The sequence below is a fragment of the Strongylocentrotus purpuratus genome, unplaced genomic scaffold (genome assembly GCF_000002235.5).
Source record: "Strongylocentrotus purpuratus isolate Spur 01 unplaced genomic scaffold, Spur_5.0 spur5_scaffold_9, whole genome shotgun sequence".
Taxonomy (NCBI): Eukaryota; Metazoa; Echinodermata; class Echinoidea; order Camarodonta; family Strongylocentrotidae; genus Strongylocentrotus; species Strongylocentrotus purpuratus.
In genome coordinates this window covers 8,312,935-8,340,542 of record NW_022145615.1, presented here as the reverse complement: position 1 = coordinate 8,340,542, position 27,608 = coordinate 8,312,935, and the positions used below count along the sequence as shown (strand labels likewise).

Below are 27,608 nucleotides of genomic sequence, written 5' to 3'. Positions count from 1 at the left end.
TTATTTTCTGATAACGCCTATTCCTTTATAATCAATCTTTAATGTATGATTATTTGTTTTTATGATTACTAATCATCTGTGATTAGTGTCGATCAAAGTTTGCGATAAGGCTGAGTATGATTGCACCAATGTATGTATGTGAATGTTGTCAAGCCTGTTCATCGTTTGCTTTGCACACAAAACTTTGTTATTCTATATTTCATGTTTATCAGATTTCAAAACTCTTCATATGATTTTTTTTCTTCATCCGCCTAAAATCGTCGTCTCGAGGCAATTACATATGACGACGTGAGATCCAGATCGACTTTTAGTATCCGAATTTCCAAAAGGAGTGCGTGCATGGCAATGTGTTCCATTTCTCATTATATAATATGAAACAATAATGATATGTACTTGAAATAATACACAGTCCATTTTAACCATTCCAAACCATTCCAAAATTGTATTACTGAATTTTAATATTTTCATAAACATGATATAGGGCTTACCTTCATCTGTACATATTATGATCGTGCAATAGCTTCGAGACTGGTTGTTGTTGAAATTGTATTCTCAATGAAAATTAATTTTTTGTTGATGTTTTAATATAAATATTGATGTCAATGATATAAATTATAATAATCATAATAATAATGATAGTAACGGTAGTAGTAATAATGTTAATAACGATAATGATAATGATATTATTTTTTATTTTTTTTTACAACGTGATGATGGTGTTAATGATTAACAGTAACAATATGTTACTATACCTGTCATGAATTCACAATTTAAAAAAAAATTGTCATGCAATGTTTTTTTTTTTTTTCTTCTTTTTTTTTTTTTTTTCTCTTTCTTTTTTTTTTCTTTTTCTTTTTCCTTCGTTTTTCTCCCTTTTTCCTCCATTTTTCTTCTCATCTATCTTTTCTTTTTAAAGCTTTATTTTAACCAATATCAGGTGCATCTAGTCGGGTGTGGGGAGGAAGGTCTGCGGATCACAGTTATTTGGTTAACTTTTTCCATACCGGGCAGCTCGACCGGATGCACCTGCTATTGCAATATTTATATATGCTTTCTATTGATTTTTTAATCTCAATTCATGTTTGTTATATTGTTGTATTATGTGACTTGATTTGCCAAATAAAATAATAATAATAATAAATAATAATGTGTCAATAATGTGTACGAAACTGCTGCAAACCCCAATGGTGTACGTGTCCCTCCCCTGTCTAGTTTACCAACTGAGGTAGTATAGAAATATAATACTTATAACAGTACTATAAATAAATGAGTGGCTACTGATTCTTTCTTCTCTGTCTCTCTTTTTCAGTTACTCACTCCCTCTCTCACTCACTTCCTCACTTTTCCTTTCTAATCCTCTCCTTTTCTCTCCCTATCTTTATATGTCTCCTCAAATCTGTTCTCCCTCACTCCACCCTCCTCACTCTCTCTCTCTCCACTCACGATCCCCCTCTCTCTTATTCTCTCCCTCTATCTCTCACTCACTTACTCACCTTTTCTTTCTCCCCTCTCTCTCTCTCCCTATCTCTCCCTGTGTTTCTCTGTTACCTTCTCTCTGTCTCTATCTTTCTCTCTTTCTCTCTCTCTCTCTCTTTCTGAATCTCAAAACTGTTTTCTCTCCCTCTCTTTTTCTCTCTCTCTCTCTTAGTCCTCCGTCGTATTAAATCTTGGAATATTTTACAGTTTTTGATTTAAAAAAAATGGAACATAGAATATTTACTCGATCACTGCTTAGATAATTCAGGAAGAGATGCAAAAAGAACCATGAAAACGTAAAGTAATGAAATTTCAGAGCTTTCACTAAGATACATTTTCATCTTTATTGCCACATCTTTATAATCATTTTAAAAACTGATTTAACTGGGGGATGACAATATTTATGCATCAGTTTACAGTGTGTTTGTGATCATTTTGTTACACAAACAGTTTACATCATTATTCTACGTTCAATACCTCTTCACGGGAGATAGCATCAGTTTTTTGCTTTTGTAGTACTCTAATATCACAAATGTTAATAGAACAATTGTATTTAACTTTGAACCGAGATCTTGCCTTTTTGTAAATATTATGTAATATAATTCTGTATCTTTTATTAAGTGTAAAATACCAAAGTTTTGTATTTAATCACAGAACATATGTTAGCCTAGAAGTAGAATTGCTTGGAGCTTGAGTATGTATTCAATAGTTATTCATATCTATTCGTTACATTCTCATTTAATGCTGTGATACTATTGTGTGTCAGTGGTACCAGACACGATTAGCATTAAATGCTTTTTTCTGGTCTCATTTATCCTTTCGATGTTAAACATAAACTTTTTATTGTTATATTGATGTACTTTTGGCATGGATAATAACCTTTAAAACTTTAAAAGATTGATCTTAACTATTCGATATATTTTGTAATTTACTTTGAAAGGAGCTCTCGAAAGAGTGATGTTTAAATTGTTTGCATTACTATCCTTTCATATTTTGTGTAGATTATGCCAGAATTCATTTGTAAAAGAAATATAAACAAATATCTAAAATAATGACAGCACAGCTGGATTTTAATTTTTTCAAATAATTGGCCAAAAAACTTGATTTTCCACGATTATTATTATTTGGTGGTGTAAATAAGAGAATAGAGATACCGAGTTTCTACATTATATTGATGACGTTACACAAATCAAATCAATAAGTAAAAAGGTATTTAGGTAGTTTTAGTATGTAATTTGGTATTACTGAATATATAATTGAAAACTTATAATGAGTTCTGGTATGAAATATAAATTCACAGAGCCTGGATTATCTATAATTATAATTTTTGTATTTCATCGTTATTATTATTACTAATATTATTATAATTATTATTGATATTATTATTATCATTATATTATTATAATTATAGCTTTTATCATTATTGTAATTGTAATCATTGATATTATTGTAATAAATTAAATTATGTTATTATCATTATCATAAGCAGTAGCAGTATAGCAGCAGTAGTAGTATTTGATATCATCATGATTTTCACTTTTTTCATCATCATGCAATATACTAAAAAATAATCTGAAAAATTACATTCTCTAAAAAATACAAGTCAGATGTAATAGGTTCAGTGTATTTGTTCTGTTTATATCTTTTCTCAAACACATAGTTTCTATCGTAAATTCAACGTTTACAAATCACCAGAAAACTAACCAAAGCATTTAATGTACCGAATTTCTTTACTACAGATACTTTTTCTTTTTCAGTTAATGGTGTAGTACTCTCACTCATGGGACAGTGTCGTGTTGTTAGCTAGTTGAAGCGAGAACTTTGTCGTCTGTTCTTCCTCACCAGCACGACAATCACCACAACCATTGCCGCCATGACGGTTGCCATGACAGCTACTGCTGTCATCCAGGGCCGGGCACCCTGACCAGCTGAATCCACACCTAGTATTTCTAGAATAGAGAAAGAGAGAGAGAGAGAGGGAGAGACAGAGAGAGACACAGAGAGAGAGAGAGAGAGGGAGAGAGAGAGAGAGGGAGAGAGAGGGAGAGAGAATAACAGAGAGAGAGAGAGAGAGAAAGAGAGAGAGAGAGAGAGAGAGAGAGAGAGAATATGATTTGAGAAGCGCATTGGAGGTATAGAGTAATGAGTAAGTGAATGATCGCTAAATGAAAAGTGTGTATGATTATCAAAAAGATTGTTGAATGTTAAACCCTCTTAAAATATTAACGATCAGCTCGGATGCTGGAACTCAAGAGAACAAATTTCAAGGGAAAATATTAACTTTTTGCTTTTCTGTGTATATCAAAAGGTCATGAGGTAATTTCAATCTTCTAGTTTTAACTGGGACCTTGGAACAGCGACCTGCGGAAATCATGAAAATGATTCCATCCACAAATGTACTTTTTGTGGATATACACCTTTATTTGTAGTTCTAACAATCATTATGATGTACTATTTTCCGATATAATTTTCTATTTCCAATTTCAACTAGTGTATTAACAAGTAACGTGTAAACTATCTTCGATAGTATCACATAAAGTCATTACAATGACCTCATGTGCCCGGGGATTCAAAGTTATACTTTTATTCTGGTTTCACTAAAACTCTCTGCGAAAATAATTAAATATAATAAGAAGAATAAACGTACGTCCATTATTCCTCTTTTCAGGACGGAGTAAAAGCTTGTAAAAAGAACGAAATGATTGAGAAAATTTATCTTAGGGGCTTACAAAAGGATAAATGCGAATTTAAATCAAACCTGCATCCTCCACAGCCATTTCTAAATCCATAACCTTGTTGCTGTCTTCCTTGATCCAGCGTACAGGTCCAACGGATAGATCCCTCATCTGACCTGAGGTAGCCCCTCTCCTCCGGCGGGCCATGCTTGCACAGGGTGCACACTCGCCACTCGTGTCGTTGTTTCCGCAGATAGCAACTGTACAGTGCAGGTAGATCTACATGGAGGGAGGGAATATGACCAATTTGTTCTAGGCAGTGTTGTAGTCGAGACCTTTCCAGGCCCCCGTCTTACAAAGAGTTGAAACCAATCGCAACTCTTTGTAAGAGGGGGTCCCGACAGCAAGATGAGGAGGAAACTAAAGATCACGTACATTTCTTACTAGGACTCGGGGTAGATCGAGACCATGACCCATTAATACATCGGCATTCGAGACCGAGATGGGTCTCGGGCCCATCACTGGTAGTCGGCGGTATGTATTCTCGTAGATCACACTTTCGTGGATCACGCAATGAACTGGAAATTAAACGAGGAAATCGATGTGACTAGTCCCCGATTAGCCTTTCCAAGTCATCTTTCTTGCAGTTAATGGAAATTAAAGATGTTATAATGAACCCATCCACGTTCACTGCTAGAAAATGACAAATATTTCCTCGTCAACTGAGAAAAGGAAGCAAGGGAAGGTCACAAATACAATAACAAATTCGAATATAACAACAACTTTAAAGAGAGCATTATTGAAATGGTTTGAGAACAAAAACAATGTCATATTACAATTTAAAGCATGAAATATCAAAACGATGGTGAATATCATACGAAAATGGATATATATTCACAACATTATTGTTTTAAAGGGGAACTTCATGGTTATGAGGTTATGTTCAATTATTCATGTAAGCCTATAATGATAACGATAAGCAATGACTACGACCAAAAAAAGTGTAAGTACTACCTAACCATTTTCAGTTTTTGGAGGACATTTATTTTCCTCAAGAAACGTCATTTATCATTACCGGCATGTAACCAACCCACCACACTGCAAAACTAGACAACCATCCGATTTTTTCTTCATACCATTCGACATTCGACTTTCAAAACAAAACATTCAAAACTAATTTTGACAATCGTAGTTTGGAATCACGAAATCAGGAGACAGCAAACTTCATTGAAGGAGTAAAATGCATTTCGGCTCTGAATCGTAATGACGTCATTTCACTTGTGCGGTCGTTTACGATTCGAAGCCGATTTCGCTTATACGCCAACCAGAAGACGGAATGGACTAAAATCTTCATTGCTAGGATTCATATCACTTTATCAGTATTCAGAACCTCAACCAGGAAGACAATATCTTCCAATATAATTCCATATCCAATGCAACTGCAATTTCTTTTAAAATTGGTTCGTAGAGGATCGTAGAGTGCGCGGTAGGCTTTATTTATCTGTATAATCCTAACAAGGAACATAATCATTAAGTCTAGCCTATTTCGGTCTTCTAGTTGGCGTAAAGGCGAAATCAGCTTCAACTCGTAGACGATCGCACAACTGAAATAAAGTCATCACGATTCAGAATGAAATGCATTTTGATCATACCCTGATATTGTGATTTTATTATTCATTTAAGTATTTCCATGTTTACATTTTCAAGTCGATTGCTATTAAGATTTGTTTCCATAGTCAACATACCTGACTAGTATCGATGTAGGTAAATCCTGAGAGACTGAATGCAGCTAGTCCATTCATTCCCAGATCGTACCGCATAACTGTCTGTTCTACTTGACATCTAAATTTCGACAGAACGAGATACAAGAAGAATAATCAATACACAGCCCTGTAAAATAAAAATTAATCGATATATATATTGTATCTCCCAATTGGTTTTAGTTTATTGTACCTTACCAAGCATTGGTTCTATCTGTAACATAACATTCATTATAAGTTGCTAGATATTGTAAAGTTACCATCCAGTAAAGGAGATATTATTAATTTTTGAGATAAAATCAACTGTAACTTTGAATTTTACATTGCCCTGGAATGTTTTTGAAATGTTATGGAGCAAGTCATTGCATTTGCTTTTTTTTTGCTTGTTGACTTTTCTTTCGGTAGTATAAAGCAATTGATGGTTTGAGACATTATCAAGATTTAACCACCTCTGTCAATCCAGTATATAAGTATTAAATGTAACGTGTTTCTGAGCTTTCAACGAATTGTCGTGAGATAGCTAGATGGCGTCCAAACTAGAGTCTATAGCGCCTCAAAATAAACGTGGTCTTTGATCTTGCAATTACATGTATACATTAATTGAAACTGTTTGATCACCTAGTATATAGTAATAAGAAACAAGGGTCTTTTGCTAGGTTATAGATTCATGAAAATGATAATGAATCGACTCGATGACGACGAAAAGCGCACTCACTGCACATAAATCGGTACATGGGACTACACACATCCAATATGCAGGAAGGTTTAGTCACAATTTTCCAGCTATTTCTCGCCATATTTTGAATATTAGGGAATATCGTACCATCCACTTACGGGAGTAAGCATTGCCATTGAACGATACATGAGTTTGTGAAAATGGGGCATCTGGCTTTTCATATGTAAATGAGCATTTCAATCTTATAGAGTCAAATTACAACAATGAAACAAAAACTATCACGAGTAACAGTAAAGGGGAGGCATGTTGACCATGCTTGTCAACAATCATGCAGTCCTGAGACTACAGTTGATATCCAGAGCTCCATTTTCCTCATTATTATTTTAATTACTGAAGAAGAATATCTTACAGGTGCGCGCGTGTTCATTGAGATTTGAATGGTTACTTGCTCTATTTTTGCCATTTCTCTAGACATTCTAACGGTTTAGTGAATGTGCCCAATTTTGCGTTGAAGTTCAGAACTTGAGTTTAATTGATGTTGGTAGAGTATTAGTTTCCTGTAATTTGACATATCATTTTGGCATATTCTTTGTACTGTTTATATTACAATTTTGAACAATAAAATAGTGTCAACTTTCGTTTTTTTGCGGAGTGTATTTTTGTTTGTTTACCAGACATATTAAAGCCTTCTCTTTCACTGAACTGAATGTTAGAGGAGACTTACCCATCCGTTATCAGGTTGTATCTCCTACTGTCTTCGGGTTCAGTCGTCGGTGTCGTCCAGCAGGAGTCGATGACCACTCGCTGATCGGCGGAAGTCGTGGCTTCCACAGCAAAGTAGGCTCTCTGGTTGACGGACACGTCGGTGGCGGAGGAGTCGACTTTTGTCGTAAAAGTGTCGTCGGTGTACATTTCAAAGCCGAACGTTGCACTTAAAAACAAGAAAAAGAAATTCGTGATTTTGTTTGTTTATAATTATTTTTGGTGTTGCTTAGAGACATAAAATGTAAGCGCTCTAAAATTTATGTCTGTATATTAATCCACAAACCATAACAATTTGATTGTCCTTCGTCCACCCCTCCCCCTCTCTCTCACTATCTCTCTCTCTCTCTCTTTCATAGCCAGATTTAAAGTGGCCTCTAATGATGTAAACCACTTTTTAATAATAGTGATAATGAATTTGAGAATATCATGACTATGCAAGGGATAATGCCTTAAGTTTAACATGCTTTCACCCCCTTTTCTGTTATAAGCCATATCACCGAGTACTGCTGAACAACCCCAGCACTAACGACATACAGAGACCTTCCTAATTGTCTGTGAGAGTCCATATCTCTGAGGGACTGCTGAACAACCTAGGTGCTGCCCATGCTTGGGTTACCGAGACCTCCTTACCTGCAAGAGCAATAGGCATTTTTCCAAGGGATTGCTGAACAACTCCAGCGCTACTCATAGCAGAATGACCGTATTCGAGACCTTCTTACCCTATAATAGCTCGAATCCCTGAGGGATTTCTAAACAACCCCGAACGCTGCGCAAAGCAGAGTAACCGTATTCGATACATCCTTACTAGTCAGTGCCGGTCTCTCTGCAGGACTGCTGAACAACCCTAGCGGTGCTCATAGCAGAGTATACAAATAATACACAGCAGTGAGGGCATTAGTAACAATTACCCACACAAGGTACCTTTGGAACAGTCGGGGGCGATAGCCGAGGATGTTTGGACTGCTTTGAAGGTACCGAGTGTGGGTAATTTTACTAATGTCCTCACCAAAGGATGTGTATTATTTGTTTCATAAGATTAGGTTTTATTTGTTTTATAAAATGATGTTTTTTTTTACATGATTTTACCAATGACCGGTCATTATGAAAATTACGTGTTAGGCAAAATAAGTGCCTAGTCACGTGTACGCTCTCAACCAATCATTTGATTAGGATCCATGTCATTATCTTATAATAATATTTCCTATACCACGTTACCCTCTATCTTTGATGGACTGCTGATTAACCTGTCCAGTACTTGCTAATGTCAGAGTAAGCAAGATAGTCTTACCTATAATCGCCTGTACTACTGACGGACTGCTGAACAACTCCAGCACTGCCGACGGCGGAGTAACCGTATTCCAGACGATGTACGCGCTCGTAGAAACAGGTAATGGGGAAGGACACAGTGATGTCACGGGAAACAACGTTACCGCTATTTCTTCCGTTGACGATGCGATTCTTGTATACGTCTAAGTCACCATCCTCCTATGGTTATGGAGAAATTACACAAAACAAAATAAATTAATAAATTACGGATAATCGTTTCCGTGAAAATGTTGGTTGATTTCGTTTGTAGGCATTTTCTTGATCCTTTAATCCTTAAGTTAAGGTGCCCAAACGGTGAAAAAGAATAGAAACAATTAAAGTTCGTATGCGATACAGCATTCAGGACAATAGAGAATAAATGTATAATAAATGGAAATTATTATTTTTTCCTCGGACAATCTAGGAGAGACTTTATAAGCCTTCGTGACTAAATGAAATGTTCACCTTTTGAACCTTAATGCTGACACCACTGCATTTTCAATATGTCATGCTAAAAACTAAAGGTTAGGACCTGTAATGATATTATATTGTGAGAAAAAAATAATGTTTGGAGGCAATCCAGTGTAAAGTGTAAGGCTTTAGAATAATCAAATTGAAAAGATATTGACTCAACTTTGTTGAAAATCGCATGCGATGAAAAAGAAACTGATATATATATATATATATATATATATATAGATTAAAGAAACATGTGTCTTAAAGATAAACTCCAGTTCTGGTAAAAAAAAAATAATAATAATTCTCACAGAATCAAACGAAACTTACACTGAATGTTCAAGATTACAAATAAATGACATGTGCCAAACAATTTTGGGAGAAAATGTATACTGGCTGAGTAATGAGCATAGAAAGACAAGGAAATCAAGGTAGTACTAGCCCCGACACCATGTGTGTTGTCCCATATATAGCTTTCTGTGTACAGTGCTTGTTACTTTACCAAGACTCGGCCAAATTTATGATGATTTTGATGACTCCAGAGCCTTGCAGTGCACAACAATACTTACATGCTACATGATTAACTGTTTTTGTGATCCATTCCACACCTTTTTTTTCACAATGCAATCGCATTACCAGAACTGGAGTTTATCTTTAATATAAGTTTGGTTTCAATTTTCAGCTATTTTTCGGCAAAATATTTATCAAATATGAGGCATTTGTCGAACCATTATTTTTAGGGGACGTTTCTATTACGATATCCTTCCAGACTGACTTTATAATTAAATGAAAAAGCTCAAAATTGTTTTCACTTTTATCAGAACCCACCCTCGCTTTTAATATTTACCTCTTTGGTTGTTCCGCATTGTTCAAACATAGTGGTGAAAACGATGTTGTCTCCTTCGACTACACCAGTACAAGTTGGGTCGTCTTCAAACCTGATGACATCCCCTGCTAGGTCAGGCAAGATAGACCGATCGATCGTTACCCGGATGGAGTCACTCCTGCACTCCAGACGCACGCTGCTGTTGGTGACTGGACGAGGAGTCTCTATGGCAACCATTACAAAATATTGATTTTCTATGAATGTCAAAATAGTCTAAAAGAGGGAGGAGGTAAAAAATTTAACTCATAAGTGTGTGGGTAGCCCTGAAAAGGACTGTTTAAATTGAAAGAGAGGTCTTATTTTGGGTTTCGGCCTATGGAGGACTTCGTGGTATTGTATGAATAAAGGTAAAGCAAATTAGAGGAATTCTTTCATGAGAGGAGATCTGAGAAGGACTACAGGTTATGATTATGAAGAGCGATCAAGGCTCGACGTTGCGAACAGACTGTTCGGAAAAATGTATGTTTGGTATAACATAATAGCTTTCCATTTGAAAACTGGTGTCGGTTTTGCTAATTCTCAAGACAGCCCTTGTTTCGAATAATAATTAAATGAAATATTATGCCTTTGGAGAAATATGAAACAAAATTAAACTTGAATCATGAAGTTTTGTTTCAAGGCAGTATTGGAACTCAAATTCATTTGTTATCTTAGTGACATAGGAATCCTTGCTTTTACCGTTACAGGTAGGCACGTTGCTACTCCATGATCCGTTGTTGCAGCGCATCATAGAAACACCAACCAACGTAAAGTTTGTGTTGCATGTAAACGATACTTCTGCATCATGGTTGTAGTCGTTTCCAACGGCCATGCCGTTGGCCGGAGAGCCGGGATCTGTGCAGTCCACTTTGGTTTGGGGAAAAAAGTCCAATAACAAAATATATCATTCTCTAATACATAAACTAAACTTCCTGCAGTGAACATGAGGCTAATGTTCAACGCCACCAGTGTTTCAATAATTACCATTGCGATGAGTAAACTTGTCATCAATAGTTCACGTTCGATCATGTATTTACAACTGCCAATAATGGGGGAGAAGGCAAAAGCTACATTCCCGCCCAATGGGTGGTTCTTATTTTTTCTCATGTCTAACTGTTTCACCCTAGCATTTTTTGTCTTTCTTCTTCACCCATTCTCGTCTTTCTTTAATACTCTCTTATTCTTTTCTCTCAGTCTTGATTGTCAAGTATTTATGCGCTGTGCCCGTCCGGTCCCTACCCCTCCCCATACTGACACCATCAAATCTGGAGCAACCCATTTACTTACATGGTTGAATGCATTCAAAACTTGGGACACCCCACATGCCGTCAGCGCAAGTACCCGTCACATCGGGGACGGACAAGACGCCGGACTCACAGGTAAACTGGATATCTGTTTTGTCGTAGTAGGTGGGTAGAGCTGGTTCGGCCACGGCAAATTCAGGAGGGGTATAGCTGGAAGCTGTGCAGTTCGCTGAATTTTGAAATAAGATAACAATCATGTATTCTTTTCTATTTTCTTCATTTCAATTTATTTCATTCGATTTATTATTATGTTTATTATCTCATTTCCATTTTGTTATTTCATTACATTTTTAACATTAAATATATCTATAATAGTAATACGCTAAGGCTCCGCGGGGGGCGCGACGTCTCCGCCAGCCTTTGTATTCTATTGTTTTTTAATGAGATCGCCGACCCAAGTTGGTGCGGCTATCTCCTCCTGAACCCTCCCCTCGGGGTACCGGTGACCGGTGCCATCGTCCGCGGGAGAGTCTACTCTAGCGAATTGGCTATGCTCCGCCCGAGGTCCTCCTCCGTGTCGACGTCCAGGGCGAAAACAGACGCGACATGCATAATGCAGGATATGCGTGACGACAGAGATACCTCATGGATATTCAACATGACATCCGTAGACACACGACCGATGACTATCCACTCACATTAAGTTGCGTATTAAATGCTCTATGCAAAGGGCGGGATTACCGAGAGTAAAGCATCTTTCTATAGGATGTGCTTTGTTGTAGCTAGGATGTGCTTTGCATGGATTTGCATGTAGTAGCTGCACAAGAGATACACGGGGCTTCCCGTCGACGTCCAAACTTAGAGACCTATTTCCATCATGATTGCCGCGATTTTTATATAGTTTTCGTGAATGGAGGTATGAAATCAAAGCTTATTTTGTGATTATTACGGCCATGTGTACTCAATTTTGATTATCATTTTCTAAAGGGAAAGTTTTGACAAGAAAACCATTGGACTGACAATTCAGTCGCAAGCTAACTTCAGTCACCACACATCACAGTGCAGTAACTCGAGGAATCTCCAACACCGGCACCGGGCACCGCAGGCGTCCGAGGCCTGCGGCGCCTGTGTTTGAGCTTCGTGGAGTTACGCTGGAGTGTTATGTGTGTGAGTAGAGCTGAGCTGAGCTCGAGTCGAAGAGATTTGACACTTTGAAATTGTTATCTGTTGGTTTGCATCATTATTGCCGCGATTTCAATATAGTTTCGTGAATAGATTTACGAAACCTGAGCTTAGAATTAGTAAAAGTATTACTAATGTCTACGTTTTTAAACGACTGTCTGATTTTCTTGTGAAAATTTTACTTTGAAAAATAATTATCGAAATTTATGGTCAGAAATAATCACAATCTAGGGTCTATTATGTTACAGTTCTTGCATCAAATCAATGCATGAAAACTTAGTTATTGAACTAGAAAAATGTTTTTTTTTTTAAATAGGCAATTATGAAGAAGGAAACCTGAAACCCTGAGTTGAGTGTATATTTGTTTCAAGGGGCCATAAACCCCCAAAAGCTCGGGGGTTACGTTCTTCAAAGTTGGGGGGGGGGGGGGGGGGAGAGATCAGATCGCAGCGAGTTGAGTGTATATACAATATAGGCGTGGGGTCCACGGGTTTCAAGGGGCCATAAACCCCCAAAAGCTCGGGGGTTTTAGGCGTTTAATTAGGGTCAGATGAGCATATTTTTAATACTTTATTTGTGACACTTGCGGGTCACTAATTGGCGTGGGGTCAATACGTAGAGTTGCGTAGTGTTGCTACCAACTACGCTGGCCTACGTTACTATATGCTGAGGGACAGAAAGGGGTACGCAAGATGAACGAAAACAAGTCAACATGTTTAATTTTTTTTGCGTACTTTCAGCGTAGAAACTTGACGCAGAAAGTACGCCTTTTTACGCAACACTATGCTACCCTACGCCAGATCGTCAAAGCAGTAAAAGCTTTCCACACAGTAAGCAACCATATAAGCAAACCTGTACGCCAGCCTACGCATAACCTACGCAGGGACTATTTTCCCATTAATACGCAGCCTAATTTCTGCGTAGTCGGTACGCCACACTACGGAACTCTACGCAGTTCCAGTGGCTTAAAGAATAACTACCGGTACAGTTGGATCGTTTTTTGTTTTTTTTTATATAAGGCCAAATTTAAAAAAAAACACGTTTAGCGTCCTGTTTTTTCTGAAAAATGGGAAGGAGGATCGAGGCCCTTTTTTTTTTTTTTTTTTTTTTTTCTTTCAAATGGCTGCTCCGTACATTTTCCCTGACATTCAGGCTATTTTTCAAGATGGCAGCCAACAATTTTTTTCTTTTCTTTTTTAAGATCAGAAATACATTTTAGCAGTGCTTTTCATGTTTTTTTTCTTTAAAAAAAAAAAAAAAAAAAAAAAAAAAATCAAAAAAAAAATTCAAAAAAAAAAAAAAAATAGGAGAGGCGGCCCCCAGAAAGGAAGCGGGTGGGGACGCTGTTTTTTTTCTATAAAAAAATTTAAAAAAATAAAAAAAAATAAAAAAAATTTCAAAAAAAAAAAAAATAGGAGGCGGCCCCCAAAAAGGAAACGGGCGGGGAAGCTGTTCAAAAAAAAAAAATATAGGAGGTGGCCCCCAAAAAGGAAGCGGGCGGGGACACTAAACATGTATATTTTTTTAATGGCCTGAATGGCAAATAAAGTTCTTGGTGGTTTTAATTTAGACAGTCTCTATATATGTATTTACACCCCCCGCCCCCCTCTAGAATCCCGCGGATTTCCGCGGGTCCTGCTAGTATATATATATATATATATATAAATTGTACTCACCATGACAATAAGCAAAGGGGCTCGGTAATTCGCCATCGTTGCACACCTGGACACCGCTGGTACTCCCGAGGGTTATTTCGTTGTAATGCCGTCCAGCATCGCATTGGAACTCAATACTGGTCTGATGGTCAACTAATTGTCCCACTGTTAGGCCGTTTCCGAGGGTTGATGAATTGGTGTTACCTATGGTGCACTTACCTGTACCATGTGTAAATTCGGATCGATATGTTATATTTTTGTTCCCACATTATTTGGAAGGCTTTGATAATAACGATAATAATAATAATAATAATAGTACGTCCATCTATAAAGTGCTGCAACTATATGAAATGACTTAACTAACTGTAGTTAGTGTCTCGCCAAATGATATCAATGCACCATTAGCGAGTAATACGAATTAAGTTGACAATAATAATTGTGTTTACCCAGGGAAGCCTCAACAGCCTTTTTGCTGTTCTTTCAAAGGGCCCTGCAAAAATTATTACCCCCAGCGATTGCCAGATACCCATTTACACCTGGGTGGAGAGTGGCAAACATTGATTGACGTCTTGCCAAAGGACATTGGTGCCAGCTTGAGATTTTAACCCTCAACTCGTGAATTGAGAGTCGAGATAATGAACCACATTACCAGGTCACCTTCATGCCAAATGCCAAATCAAATCGAAGACATTAGCAATACGCGTCTGACGTCACTACGATTATGAGCCGATTTACCTCTCCCTCCTCTAGGAAAGTTTGAAATCCATCGAATTTTTGAATCTTTTAACTCAAGTAGCTATCGAGATACTCGATCATTAAAGCCCCACTGTCCTACTTGTAGCTACTTGCTCTCTCTATTTAGAAAACTTCCCCAATCGGTGCCTGTTGGTCCCCCATGATCCTATTTTTCTTATGTTAGTTGAGAGCTGAGTTATTGAGATAGCCACCTGTCAGTGACCTCGCTGTGTGGTCTAATCCCTTTTGGCCCAGTAGTATTGACGGTCTTTAATATCTTACACGCGTGAATGATCACATCATATGCTATTGGAAATTCTCCCAAACTCGGATCGCAGTCGGATTGTGTAGTGTACCATGAGTTACGATCGGCACACAACTAGCTGTCAGTAGAATTTGTCCAATGTATTGAGAATTAAACAAATTACAACCATTTTCGATGTTAACGAGAACTTGAAACTCACGCAAGCTCAAACATATGTGGAGAACATTTGTTGGAATTACTCTTTCAGAAAGTTAGTTTGGCACATACATTGTAATAAATTGTTATTAAACGGTAATCCAGTCCTTTTCCTAAGTTCTTTGGTATAAAAGCAAAACAAAACAAATACTAAGAGAAATAGAATGAAGACAATTAATAATGAGGGGGTTATATTAATGTTTTAAATATGAAATTGGCAATTTGGTCAGAGGACTGTGAGGTTTTCATGAACAACTTTCCCGTTTGTCGTTTTCCTGTTTGGGGCACTTCCCAAAATATAAGCCATTATGGAAAGCATAATCATTATTGTACCTCTAAAACGAAAAGACCCCTTGATTCATATATTTGGATTAACAAACAAAAGTTCTGTAATTTTCTGTGTTGAAACAAATTGAAAAGTTATCCAGCATTACGCGTCACAGTGACATAACCGATTCAGCCAATTTAAAGTGCACATACGTATAGTGATTACAGCTTTAAATTAAAAAAAAAAACAATTCTATTTTGATCAGTTTGCTTCTCTGATTTTAAACTTTTTTTAAATCCCGTATGTACTTGTTTGGCCAGGAGGGATTAGACCACCCAGCGCGGTCACTGACAGGTGGTTATCTCATCAAGTCAACTCTCATTTAACATAAGAAAAAGGGGATCATGGGGACCAGCGGTCACCGATTGGGCATTGTTTGCTACATAGAGGGCGCAAGCAGCTATAAGTAGTGCAGTGGGGCTTTGATAGTGGCTGGTCGAGATTGAAATTGTCTTTAAAGTAATCTTACGGTAGCAAGCGGGAGGGGTCGGCGACCATGCTCCGTCGCGGCACGTGGAGGCATCGGTACCGGTCATGGTAGTGGTGGCGTCGTCACAGGTGAACTGCGCAATTGTACCGTCTTCGTAGGTATCCTGTTCGGGAGTGATAGACACTGTGGCATTGAGGTTTGGTCGGGTACAAGAGCCTGCGTTAAAACAAGATAATAACTTGAAATTAGTTCTTTCTAAGCAATCAGAGGGTGAACATTCTTTTTTTGTTGGTATGCTTTCACTGGCTTTCACTGGCTTTCACTGGACCAATTTCTTGTTCTTGTTCTTCTTCTTCTTCTTCTTCTTCTTCTTTTGACCTATGTCAGACTAACCTCTTCAGTGATAAGGGTAATAGGTTAAGTGATTGTATAACATTTTCAATCCCAGTAGGCTATTTGTTAAAATAAAATAAAATATGGTAATTAACTTTTTTTTTAAACGAGACTCTGAATGAGTCAACGTAATCGAAATTGGGGCTGGTATTCAAATGGTTTCAAGGAAACCTAACCAGTCACACTAATATTTGGAAATAAATGATAAAACAATACAAGACAAAACAAGAAAAATAAAGGAGCAAGAATATATTTATCTAAGAAGATAGGCCCAGTAATAAGATTAGAATCGGACGATAAAAAATGCATCGACATCTCATTTCTAATACTATTTTTTTTTATTGAATATAAAACTTTTAAATATTCGATATCTAACCATGAACGCCCTTTTTGAAGATGAAAAAAAAGGAAGAAATTTATTCCACTTATCTTTTTTAATGGAATTTAATTACATCCATGTTTGTTTCCTATATCGATTTTTCCCAATTTTTTTTTTCACTGATCTGTCTATTTCAATAACCACCTGATATCGAATTGTACTTTTCGTTTCAATCTCCTTACTTCCTTTGCATCAATTAATACATTTACCCTCATTGCACACGCGGCATTAGTTCAGTTGCGTTATTGCCTGCGCTAGTCAAAACACCATTAGCTCAAACGTCCCCAATTCAACACAACGTAAGCCCTTGTCATTTCACTTGTGTACAAGGTCACTTTCACAAGGTGCGTCAAAGTCTCTGACGCACTACTGCGTCAGGCAAATCACGCCTCGTGTGCAACGAGTACAATGTGTGTATACCTAAGCATCTAGGCGCTGGTAGACTCCATTCCCCAGTAGAGTCGCAGAACGCAGAATCAGCTCCAACTCTCTTATAGCCATCGTTGCAGACATATTGAATTGTCTCGAAGAGACTGTAATCATCTCCCGTTGTATTACCATTAGTAGGAGTATCAGGTACGGGACACCCGCTAGCAGCTTCACAAATAATAGATTGGATAATTGTTAGTGATACCGTTAAATCAATGTGGGCGCTATATAAATGTTTTGTGCATTTCAACTCCCTCTAATACTGCTACTACTTATATTACTACTAATACTACTAATACATAATAGAAATATTAATTACGACATACCTTCATAGTAATATCATAAAACAGCATTTACACAATTTGAGATACGAGTAACCCAATCGTAATGTTTAAAGACAATAAATATTAAACTTGTTGACTATAGGATTCCTTTCATTCCAATATGTTTCGGCCTACTATCCAAGAGTCACCCGGTTCCCGTAGGTAATGTATAGCAGTTGAGGGTAATGGCTAGTTGTTCGGACTAGTGTCTTGTCGATCTGGCTAGGGTATTCGATTTACCGCCGAACCGACTCCAGACCGGACCAACCGATTCTCGTCCCGGTTTAATGTTATTACTATTGTTTGTTTTGTTAGTTTGTTATAAATTATGTACAATTTTCTTTATGAGAGAAATGAATAAAAACCTATGAAAAAAAATTGAAACGGATTATTGTTTTTCGGTTTAGTCGATCTGTTGTCTCGTTGGTGTGACTACGATATCCGCTGGACCCACTTTAAATCCACTTTAAATCGACTGCAAATCGATCGAATCTTTGCCATTCGTTGGGAATGTAGTATTTTGTGCACATACCGAAACACGACACGGTAGGATTTGCGATAGTCCAGTCCCCAACGCTGCATTCAAGTGAATTAAATCCAAGCAGAGTCCCGGAGCAGCTAATCATTGTGCTTGCGGTTGTGGCCACACATCCGGATGGGTCATAGGTGATTTCTCCTGCATCATCGGCCCCTTCCAGAGGGTATCTGTTAATGGTCGTTGTGTCACAAGCTGTCGTGTCTGTTAACATGGTAGAAGTCAAACATAGAATCAGAGCCAATGATTCAATCAATATTCTCATCCCGGTAAAATTGATGATTGATTTATTGGTTTCTATATCATCATTTCATAAATACATATCGACATTTACACTTGAACTATTTACATTTCAGACATTTTTCCAAACACAGTACATGCCATTGTACAGAGTAGGTAAGATATTGGATTACACGCTAAGATCATTATTAACACGAAGAAGGTAAACATTATAAAGGAGGGCTAACGCGTTAAAAGCATGAAGTTTGATGATGTGTTCCCGAATTATAAAAATATTTACAAATTATAAGTTAACGTTAAAATCCGTTACATAAAATACAGCTAAACATTATTTTTTAACCTCAAATGTATACACGATAACATGTATTAAAAATTTATTGGTGACAATACATTCTAAAACTGTTCGTATTGTACTCAGAAAGCCAAAATCGGACAATACAAAGGAAACAAAGCGCGCGAAAAAAAAAAGTAACGGGCCTTACTTGGCTGCCGAAGAGTACCGATTTACTCCACCTGAGTGCTATACGAAAATATTAATATGACTGCAATCGTCGCTATTCTTCGATGTAGTAGCAATGACGATAAATTTCATCAATCAAAAAAAAAAATGTCATAAACATGGTCAATTTGATGTTCACATATTGCACTGAGGGGTTGGATAATGAATTTAAGGTATTGGTGAATCTTCTATGTGTAAAACACCTAGTGATATATGGGTAAGAATATAGAAATGCGAAAGGGGACGTAGAAGGGTCTGGACGGTGAACGCAAAAAGGAGAGTAGATGGGGTCAACTAGAGGAAATAAACAAGTAAGAAGGAGGGGCCTATGTATATATGTCTTAATCAAATTTGAGAAAGGTGACGAAGGCAAGTAGCAAGTGCACACAGTGGATATTCAGTTTTTGTCTACACTTTAAACAGACTTGGTTACTGAGAAATATGGATGCATCACTGTTAGTTGAAATGGAACACAATCTTGGGTAAAGGGTTATCCAATATTGTGAATTATTCCCCCCCCCCCCAATAATCATTGTATATGTTTACTGCTTTGTGTGTGTGTGTGTGTGTGTGTGTGTCTGCATGTGTGTGTTTTTGGGAGGGGGGAATCGCTAAATATTTATTACATTTTACTCAAGATTTGTTTAAGTGTAAGAGTTTATATATGATTGAATGTAAAGAGATTGTTTACCTCCTCCGCATTCCGCCCTCACCAGACCTAAAATGGAAGAGAAAACATTAAAAAGTTTTAAGCTAATGCTGAAAATCTGGATTTATCACATACCAACGCAAAGTCAAGAACAAAAAGGAAACGTAGACACTACAGACAAAACTTCTGTCCTGATTCAAATTCAAACATGCACATCAATCATTTTATAGAATTACAAACAAGAAGAAGAAAAAAAAAACGACACTAGCAATACACAAAACATGTCAGGTGAGAATGTTACAAACCTTGTTTCGAATTCAAACACTCACACAAATTTCGTTACGAAATCACAAAAAAGGACGAAATATTGGCACGAATAACAACATTTTCAAGTAGATATGTTGCAAATCTTGATTCAACTTCAAATAATGACCATTATTCTTTTATAGAATCACAGACAGGAAGGAAATATTGGCACGAATAACATTACAAGAGAATTACAAACAGGGAGAAAATATTAACGATACAATTAAGTTTCTAAAGTGTGTTCTTCAATTTGACTTTTGGGCGAACGTAATTCATGATATCTTATTTAAACTGTATACTGGCACCATCAACATCACCATCACCATAAACCGCGACGTCGGTTTCCTGGCCAGTGAGTAGTCAGCTGTCCCTGAAATTTCTACCTTGTGCTCGGGAGGATAGTCCCCACAGTCTGAGACTACTTTTGGCCCGATCTGAATTGTTCAAGCCATCCGTAGCGCCGCCTTTCCAAAGGCATTCCGATCGAGTTTCGTTTTTTCATGATGCCCCCCTTAAGATTTCGTTTTTTTGCCCCCCCCCCCCCCCGACCGTATTCAGTTCAGTTAAGTTCAGTTTATTGAATTCCATCTTTCAAAACATTTTACAAGTAAAAAAAAAATACAATTTCATGTACAATATAATACATAAATTGGGATAGTATATACATGTGAAATGAATTAATACAAAACAGAATAAGGCACAGCTGTACAAAAAAAAAAAACAAGAAAAGGTTTTGTCTGGACAGCTTCCTATCAAATTAGATATAATAAACATAGTAAGAAAACAAGTTGCAAGTAAAGTTTCGGATAGTATCATTCAGAATTTGCATAACAACCGGTACAAACCCAGTACATGAAATACAACATGGTAGGATGAAAAAGTCAGAAGATAGCAAAGGGGAAGAAAGAAAGAGAGAGAGAAAGAGAGAAAGAGAGAGGGGTAACAAGCTAGATAAATACATTCAGTGAGAATCATGCGCTATCAAGAAACTTATTAAGACCTTAGATAGCCCAGCATTTTTAGGGTTAAGTACATGACACTTTTTCTTGAAATTTCTTGCTCGGAATACACGTAGTTTTCTAAACCTGCGAACATCACCGTTAATTACCCCTTTTTTGCAAAATGCCTATTGCGCAAACGGTGTTAATATGAAGTGACACCACCGGGAACATTTGTACCACGGTATTCCTCCGCATGGGAATGAAACCTTTGAAAGAGAAAGGTTACAGATATTATGCACCTTTGTTGAAATCAAAACGTCTTAGCAATACATCAATCTATGTTTAGAAACCATCGCCAAGTCTCGTACGGATCTTCATCAATCTGCATACATACCAAGGGCATGTCGATCGTGGAACTATTTCCCCCTGCACCAAACATGGGGCAGAATCAAGAGATATGTCAATGAGAATTTAATTAATAAATTGCAACCTTTTATTGCTATGATTTAGTACATTTAGTTTAATGTTTTCTATTGTTTAATCACACTGACATGAAATGTAGCTTTGGTATAGTTACTGGGCCGCTTTTCATCAACTCTGATGGCAACATCAGGGCCTGCAGTTTATAGTTAACACAAATAACAAACTAAGAAGAAAAACGGCATAACATTAGAGAATGACACATTATTAGATTAAACGGGTTGCTCAGTACTTACCCACGACAACGACGCTTAAAAGAGCGCCTTGCAGCATTAGACGATACATCCTGGCAGATAGTGTTCTCTCTTGTTAATCTAACTATTAATGTGGTCCTTGGAGAAAGTGATAAACAATTAAAAGCATCGACTCTTTCTCCTTTCTCCTGATTAGTGCAATTGAAATTCCGAGGTCTCCTTCTTGTGTTATGGTACTAATGAGACGGAAGACAAAAATACAGACCCGTCCCGCGTCGGTCTTGAAAGAGAAATGAAAGAGACCCCAAGTTCAACAATAAGACGAACTTGAACTATTCTGACAACATGAGCTACTTGCAGTGAATCCAGTGGATGGGATAGGGGAGTGAATCAATAAAGAGGTAAGCATTGTTAAATAGGCGTGATCATATTTGCCTTCAAGTTCATCGTTTATGGTGAGGATACGTCACTGCGTATACTCACAACACGCCATTTCTATTGCGCTATTACCTGCGCTAATCAATCTTTACAAGGCGTATAACCGGTACGCCAGTAATGCAATTCCGTGATGGTAGATCTGGGGGGTGTTTCACAAAGATGTTAAGTCAAACTTTACTCTAAGTTGGACTTAAATATTATGGGGAGCCATTTGTAGCCTTAAAATGAAATATATTCAAAAGCATAAATTGAAGTATTTTAGACTTTTCATAAATTCCACATCAAGAACATGAAATCTTTCATGATAATAGAAAGTATGAATGATTTGAATCAACATTATGCCTTTTAAAATAACTTTTACAAAATATTATCAAGGATGCTAATGGCTTTCCATAACTTTTAAGTCCAACTTAGAGATAAGTTCAACTTAGGATCTTTGTGAAACACCCCCTGTTCGGTTTCCATTCACTCTGTAAACTACGTACCCCTCACATGGCGGGTCAGAGACCTTGCCATCCCCCGACGCAGTTCTGCGTCATTAAAATGACGGCCTTTTAAAGCCCCACTGTACTACTTGTAGCTACAGTACTTGCTCCCTTTATATAGAAAACAATGCCTAATCGGTGACCATTGGTCCCCCATGATCCTCTTTTTCTTATGTTAATTGAGAGCTGAGGTAATGAGATAGCCACCTGTCAGTGACCACCCTGGTGGTCTAATCCCTCCAGGCCAAAATAGTACAGACGGGTTTGAAAGCCGATCAGTGCCTATAATACTGTACATGTAAACTTTTTTTTTCGATCAGCCCCACATATAAAGAGAATAGTTGACTTCTTTGTCATTAGGTGATAGAAAGCAGTCTCAAATCTTACCCACATAATCATTGATACTTCAACAAGCTCTGCTTCTAGTTAGTTCCTTTTTTCTCGTGCCATTACTTTTATATTTGTCTTGTTTCATTGTACATTTTGGAGTAATATACTTCTATTAAATCGCTAATAATATTTCAATGTCGTTTTGTACTAACGTATGTTTTGCATGAGAAATAACATGATTTGAATCTTGATATCGTCTAGGCCAAATGAACAAGGGATATATACATGAAATAAATGACATGATGTAGCTTTAATAGTCCTTTGACAGTTCAAGAGACAAGTCAACATATACAATGACACATAATTCATTAGAACAAAGTTGTCAAGTTTCCCCTGTTTTCCCTTCACTGTGGCCGGCTAATACCAAACTAATGACAAGTCATGAGGTCTTTTAAATTATGTTTATATCGCCAATTGCAAAAAATATAACGCAGGTGTTTACATTGTTGTTTAACATAAACGTCAGTGGATTATTACAAAACCTTTTTGTTAAAGAACGTTCAGTGTCTTTTTAGAAATACTTTTCCACAGTTTTGGAGAATATACTTCTCTATACACCCATCCATTCATCCATCCATCAAATATTCTATACTTTGTTTTTCTCGATGGGTAAACAGAGACTCAAGTTCATTCTTGGATGCAAACAGGTCGGCATATTTGGATAGGAGGTGGATACGGGTTAATGAAAGGGTCGCTTGGAGAATTGCAGGTATGTCAACTTTAGTATCCGTGATGTTTTGCTCTATTTATCCTCGATCTATCACGAAATATTTTGTGTGGCAAAAATGAAAGAATAAAACGGTGAAAGACAACTCCAAGTTTGGTAATAGGCAACCACAAAGGACTGTTGTTTTAGAGGGTTGGGTCTGCTGGTAGTGCAATGTTACCGATGAAAAAGTTGCTGAAAGACAGAGCAAAGTTTAAGTTGCGAGTGTTTGCCTCTCCACTCTGATGTGTACGCATTGACATATCTTTGGCTTGCATTCTTCTGTTTTCATTTCCTTGTGCAAATCTTGACTAATACGGATTCTTAAAATGTAATGTGATGTCATGTTTAGTAGCAGAGAACCATTGAAATATGTCGTCATGTCTCGAAGGATACAACAATTTTTATATGATCCCATCTTGGTCAAACCTAAATTGCTCTCTTACAATAGTTGTACCATCATATTGCTAGTTTGATATGCACTTCGTATTGAACCGGAATTTTTAAATTTCATTTCAATTACTTAATTGAATTTTAAATTAATTGATTTATCTCAGATTGGGAAAATGCAATCTCAAATCATTTTAAATAGTGTAAAATCATTATATATTTGTATGAATGGATATGTTATCAGCGATAAAGAGGTGACTCGGATTAACTAATACAACCTTTAGCCAGTGCTATATCTGATAGGGAATCTATTAAGAAACCTTATATTGATTCTAGGCGATATTAGTGTATAGTTTCTGTATGTTGAAAAGACCATATGCAGTTGGTGAAATTGACAATAACCACACAGGATTAAAGCTAGATTTTCTTCTTCTTCTTGTTTGAGGGTATTCGTTCAATTGTTTAATTTTGTGTAAGCCTTTGGCTCAGTATGAATGGTGTTGTCTTTCTCTCTCTTTCTCTCTCTGTCTCTGTCTCTCTCTCTTTCTTCTTCTTCTCTTTTTCTCATTTCTCCAATCTCGCATTTTCTTGAATTCATGCTAGTCCTTGTCCGCTACCTCTTTCTCCCTCTTTGCATTCCTCCTCCTCCTCCTATTCTTCTTCTTCTTCTTCTTCTTCTTCTTCTTCTTCTTCTTCTTCTTCTTCTCGCCGATCTATAATTGTCTTTTCTCCACTTTTTTCCACTCCCCCTCCCGCCCAACACTTTCTCTCTCTCTCTCTCTCTCTCTCTCCCCTGACTATCTCCCTTTCTGTGTCTGTGTCTCTCGCCCCCTCCCCCTTTCTACGCTATATTGTTGATATTAAGTAGATAACCAAGCGTAAGTTGGCCAACTCCTAAATTGCCAAATTGTTGGTAACAATTTTATGTAGGTCAGTCGATTGCCCAATTGATCCTCCCAAGAGAAATTACGCAATTCTATAACTGACCAATTATTGGATAAATGTAATTCCGAAGGGGGAATCTGCTCAACTCTTAAAAAGGCTAACGTTGTCCATTTTCCCAATTACGGATATTGATTAATCCAAATGCAATGTTTTTTCCTTCTCGGTTAAATTTTGCTTATCCCCTCTTTCTTGAAGGTATATAGTCATTATATATATATATATATATATATATATATATATATATATATATATATATATATATATATATATATATATATATAAATAATATGTAGAAATATGTCAATTCACAACAAATTTACGCTAGATAAAGAGAATAAGTCGAAAGGGCTTGTGAATTTCAATCCATCACTTGTGTATTACATCTAGCGTTGGAAGTTGATATATGCTGTACTATTTTGTTCTCTTCATCTTGTTGGACATTATTCAATCTATATATAATTGTATGTGTATTTATATATAAAGACGAGTGCACAAATAAAACTGTACGTGCGTTAGTTTTGCATTCATCTTTTTAATCTATCATCATAATTATTGGTAAGGAAACCAAATACTGATATTAATATCAAATTGAAATAAAAAAAATAAAAATACTTTGCGATTGTTCTTTGCAAGTTGCATCGGATTTATTTTCACTCGTCTTCCTATTCTTCAATTTCAACTTTTTCTTACAAGATTCGTGTTGCAGAGAATGCTGAAAAAAGAAATTCTGATTCCTCCTTTTGTCGTTTTTTAAATATTTGTACATTTATCCAACCACTTTTGAAAAATCAAAATTAGTGAACATAGCTGGTCTCATTGGAAGACTTGCCCTACCTCGGCCTTTATCAAAACGACTAACAGAGTTCGAGTGGCCAGGTACCTGTTCAATCCATCAATGAATAACAATCAAAATGCTTTGTTGTTCTTTGCAACTTTGTCATTTGTTTACTTTTTGTTTTACTAATAATAGAGATAACACGATCGCAATTACATATTTTTCGAAAAATACACTAAAGGGTCATTTGAATATATTAGTTTATTTCTCATAAAAATCATATTCTAATTACGTAGTACGTCATTGTCATTTTTGCACATTTCAATAGGTGAAGCGCAAGGCTATTGGAATTTGTGTTAGGTTTAATTTTTGAAAGTAGTTACAATCGTCTTTGATATACAGGGGTAACATTGGTTTGTATTGATCAATTTGGCTGGTTATAATGTGACTGTCCAGCTCTCAATTAGCAGGATTAAGGATGAAATATTCCACAAACTTGTTGATACTAGAGCTTTATCGTTCTGTTTATTATCCATACACTAGTGATTATTTGTTGGCAATTTATTTGACTTGTCAATATATCAAGTCAAGTTTATATATCTGAACAATCACAAGGCAGCAAAAGTAAGCAAAAAGTTGGTCTATCTACTTGTTTTACGTTACAGTAACAAAAGATCATAAATAAGAAATATGAATTGTAGCGTCGTGCATCTATTATTTTCATGGTTCGAGTTTTCAAACAAATGACTTATACCATAGGCATTAATCTTATAACAAAGGGCGCTTCCAGTTTCTGAAAGTATGAAGGTATCATTTTGGCTGGTTTTCATGTGACGCCCTCATTCTCCATTAGCAGGATTAAGGATTAACAATTCAACATTATTTTTATTGCATGATACTACAGCTTTATGTTTCTGTTTATAATCCATACACTAGTGATTATTTGTTGGCAATTTATTTGACTTGTCAATATATCAAGTCAATGCTATATATTTGAACGAGCACAAAGCAGCAAAAACAGGCAAAGGAGTTATTCTTTCTACATGTTTTACGTAACAGTAACAAAAGATCATGAGTTAAGAAATATATTAATTTCAATGTCGTGCGTCTAACTATTGTGAGCATATTCAGACAAATGACATATAACATAACCATTATGAAAAATACATAACAAAGGGCGCTACCAGTTTCGAAAAGTATGAGGGATTATAACGAACATTTTAACGAAGATTTTTGATATCGCCTGCAGTGGATGTTAATCATATAGACACAGTAAGGAATACTATATTTTCATCTCGCGAACTTATATCTCGAAAAAAGAAGGGGAAAAAAAATCGTACAGTGAGTTGTTAATTTTGTTATTAAAATCCCTTTCTTTTAGTTAACTCTCACATTGTCAAAGATGAAACAGTAGTGAAGGATTTCAGGAAGCTATGGGAACGGCTACAAAGTATGTACTAATTATGAAATATAAAAGAATGTCCTTTAAAAAAGAAATGCATATTTTCAGATAAAATTCGTTTTAACCGTCATTTTCTTCAGCTTCGATCTATTTTTAATCACATATTGTATTGGGTAGGAATCCAGTCTCTCTGTTTAAATACATGGGTCCGTATTCTTCTGATTTACGTAAACCCGGCCCTGAGTCTATGAACACATTTACGAAAAAAAGATAAACATAGACCTCACACTTATAAACATACAATTCATTTTCAATCATCAATTACTCCTTTAAGAAATACACCATGATGAATCAATCTAAATATCCAAGAGGTATTTTAAGCTTCTATTAAAATCGTTGGAATAATTACTGATTTCTTGGAGGATCTTCCCTCACTTTAACAATGTTAGCATACAAAAACCATTAAAAAAAAGAAACCTGCACTTTCATTTCACAAAAATGTTATGCATAAAATTCTAATAGTGAAGTTTGAATGTTTGATGTCATAATAATAATAATAATAATAATAATAGCCTAATAGTCCACTCCAAATGTTATTAAACCGAAACGGAAATTCTTTTTGCCCAATTGATCGTGAGCCCGGCAGCCACTGAGCAGCGCCAGATCGACGTTGCCCTATCCCTTATTGTTGAACGCC

The 27,608-nt window shown here is 36.5% G+C and overlaps 1 protein-coding gene across 1 annotated transcript; it reads right to left on the bottom strand.

The window, feature by feature from the left end:
- Nucleotides 1–2,981: 2,981 nt before the first annotated feature.
- LOC752518 lies at nucleotides 2,982–21,741 on the bottom strand. Its single transcript, XM_011681410.2, has 14 exons — nucleotides 21,423–21,741; nucleotides 19,502–19,528; nucleotides 18,069–18,275; nucleotides 17,205–17,381; nucleotides 16,052–16,228; nucleotides 14,081–14,278; nucleotides 11,266–11,451; nucleotides 10,678–10,845; nucleotides 9,961–10,163; nucleotides 8,641–8,837; nucleotides 7,312–7,518; nucleotides 5,897–5,993; nucleotides 4,235–4,430; nucleotides 2,982–3,425 (listed from the first exon to the last, which is right to left on the bottom strand). Exons 1-14 carry the CDS (start codon nucleotides 21,469–21,471, stop codon nucleotides 3,280–3,282), a joined length of 2,235 nt encoding a protein of 744 aa, XP_011679712.2. The 5' UTR covers nucleotides 21,472–21,741; the 3' UTR covers nucleotides 2,982–3,279.
- Nucleotides 21,742–27,608: the final 5,867 nt, after the last annotated feature.

Bases quoted from the DNA above. Each gene is read 5' to 3' on its own strand.
- LOC752518 (XM_011681410.2), bottom strand. From the start codon at position 21,471: ATGTATCGTCTAATGCTGCAAGGCGCTCTTTTAAGCGTCGTTGTCGTG. The intron at 16,229-17,204 runs GTATACACACAT...GTTTTAACGCAG, and splicing joins ACCAGCGCCTAGATGCTTAG to GCTCTTGTACCCGACCAAAC. The intron at 14,279-16,051 runs GTAAGATTACTT...CACATGGTACAG, and splicing joins GACCCCTCCCGCTTGCTACC to GTAAGTGCACCATAGGTAAC.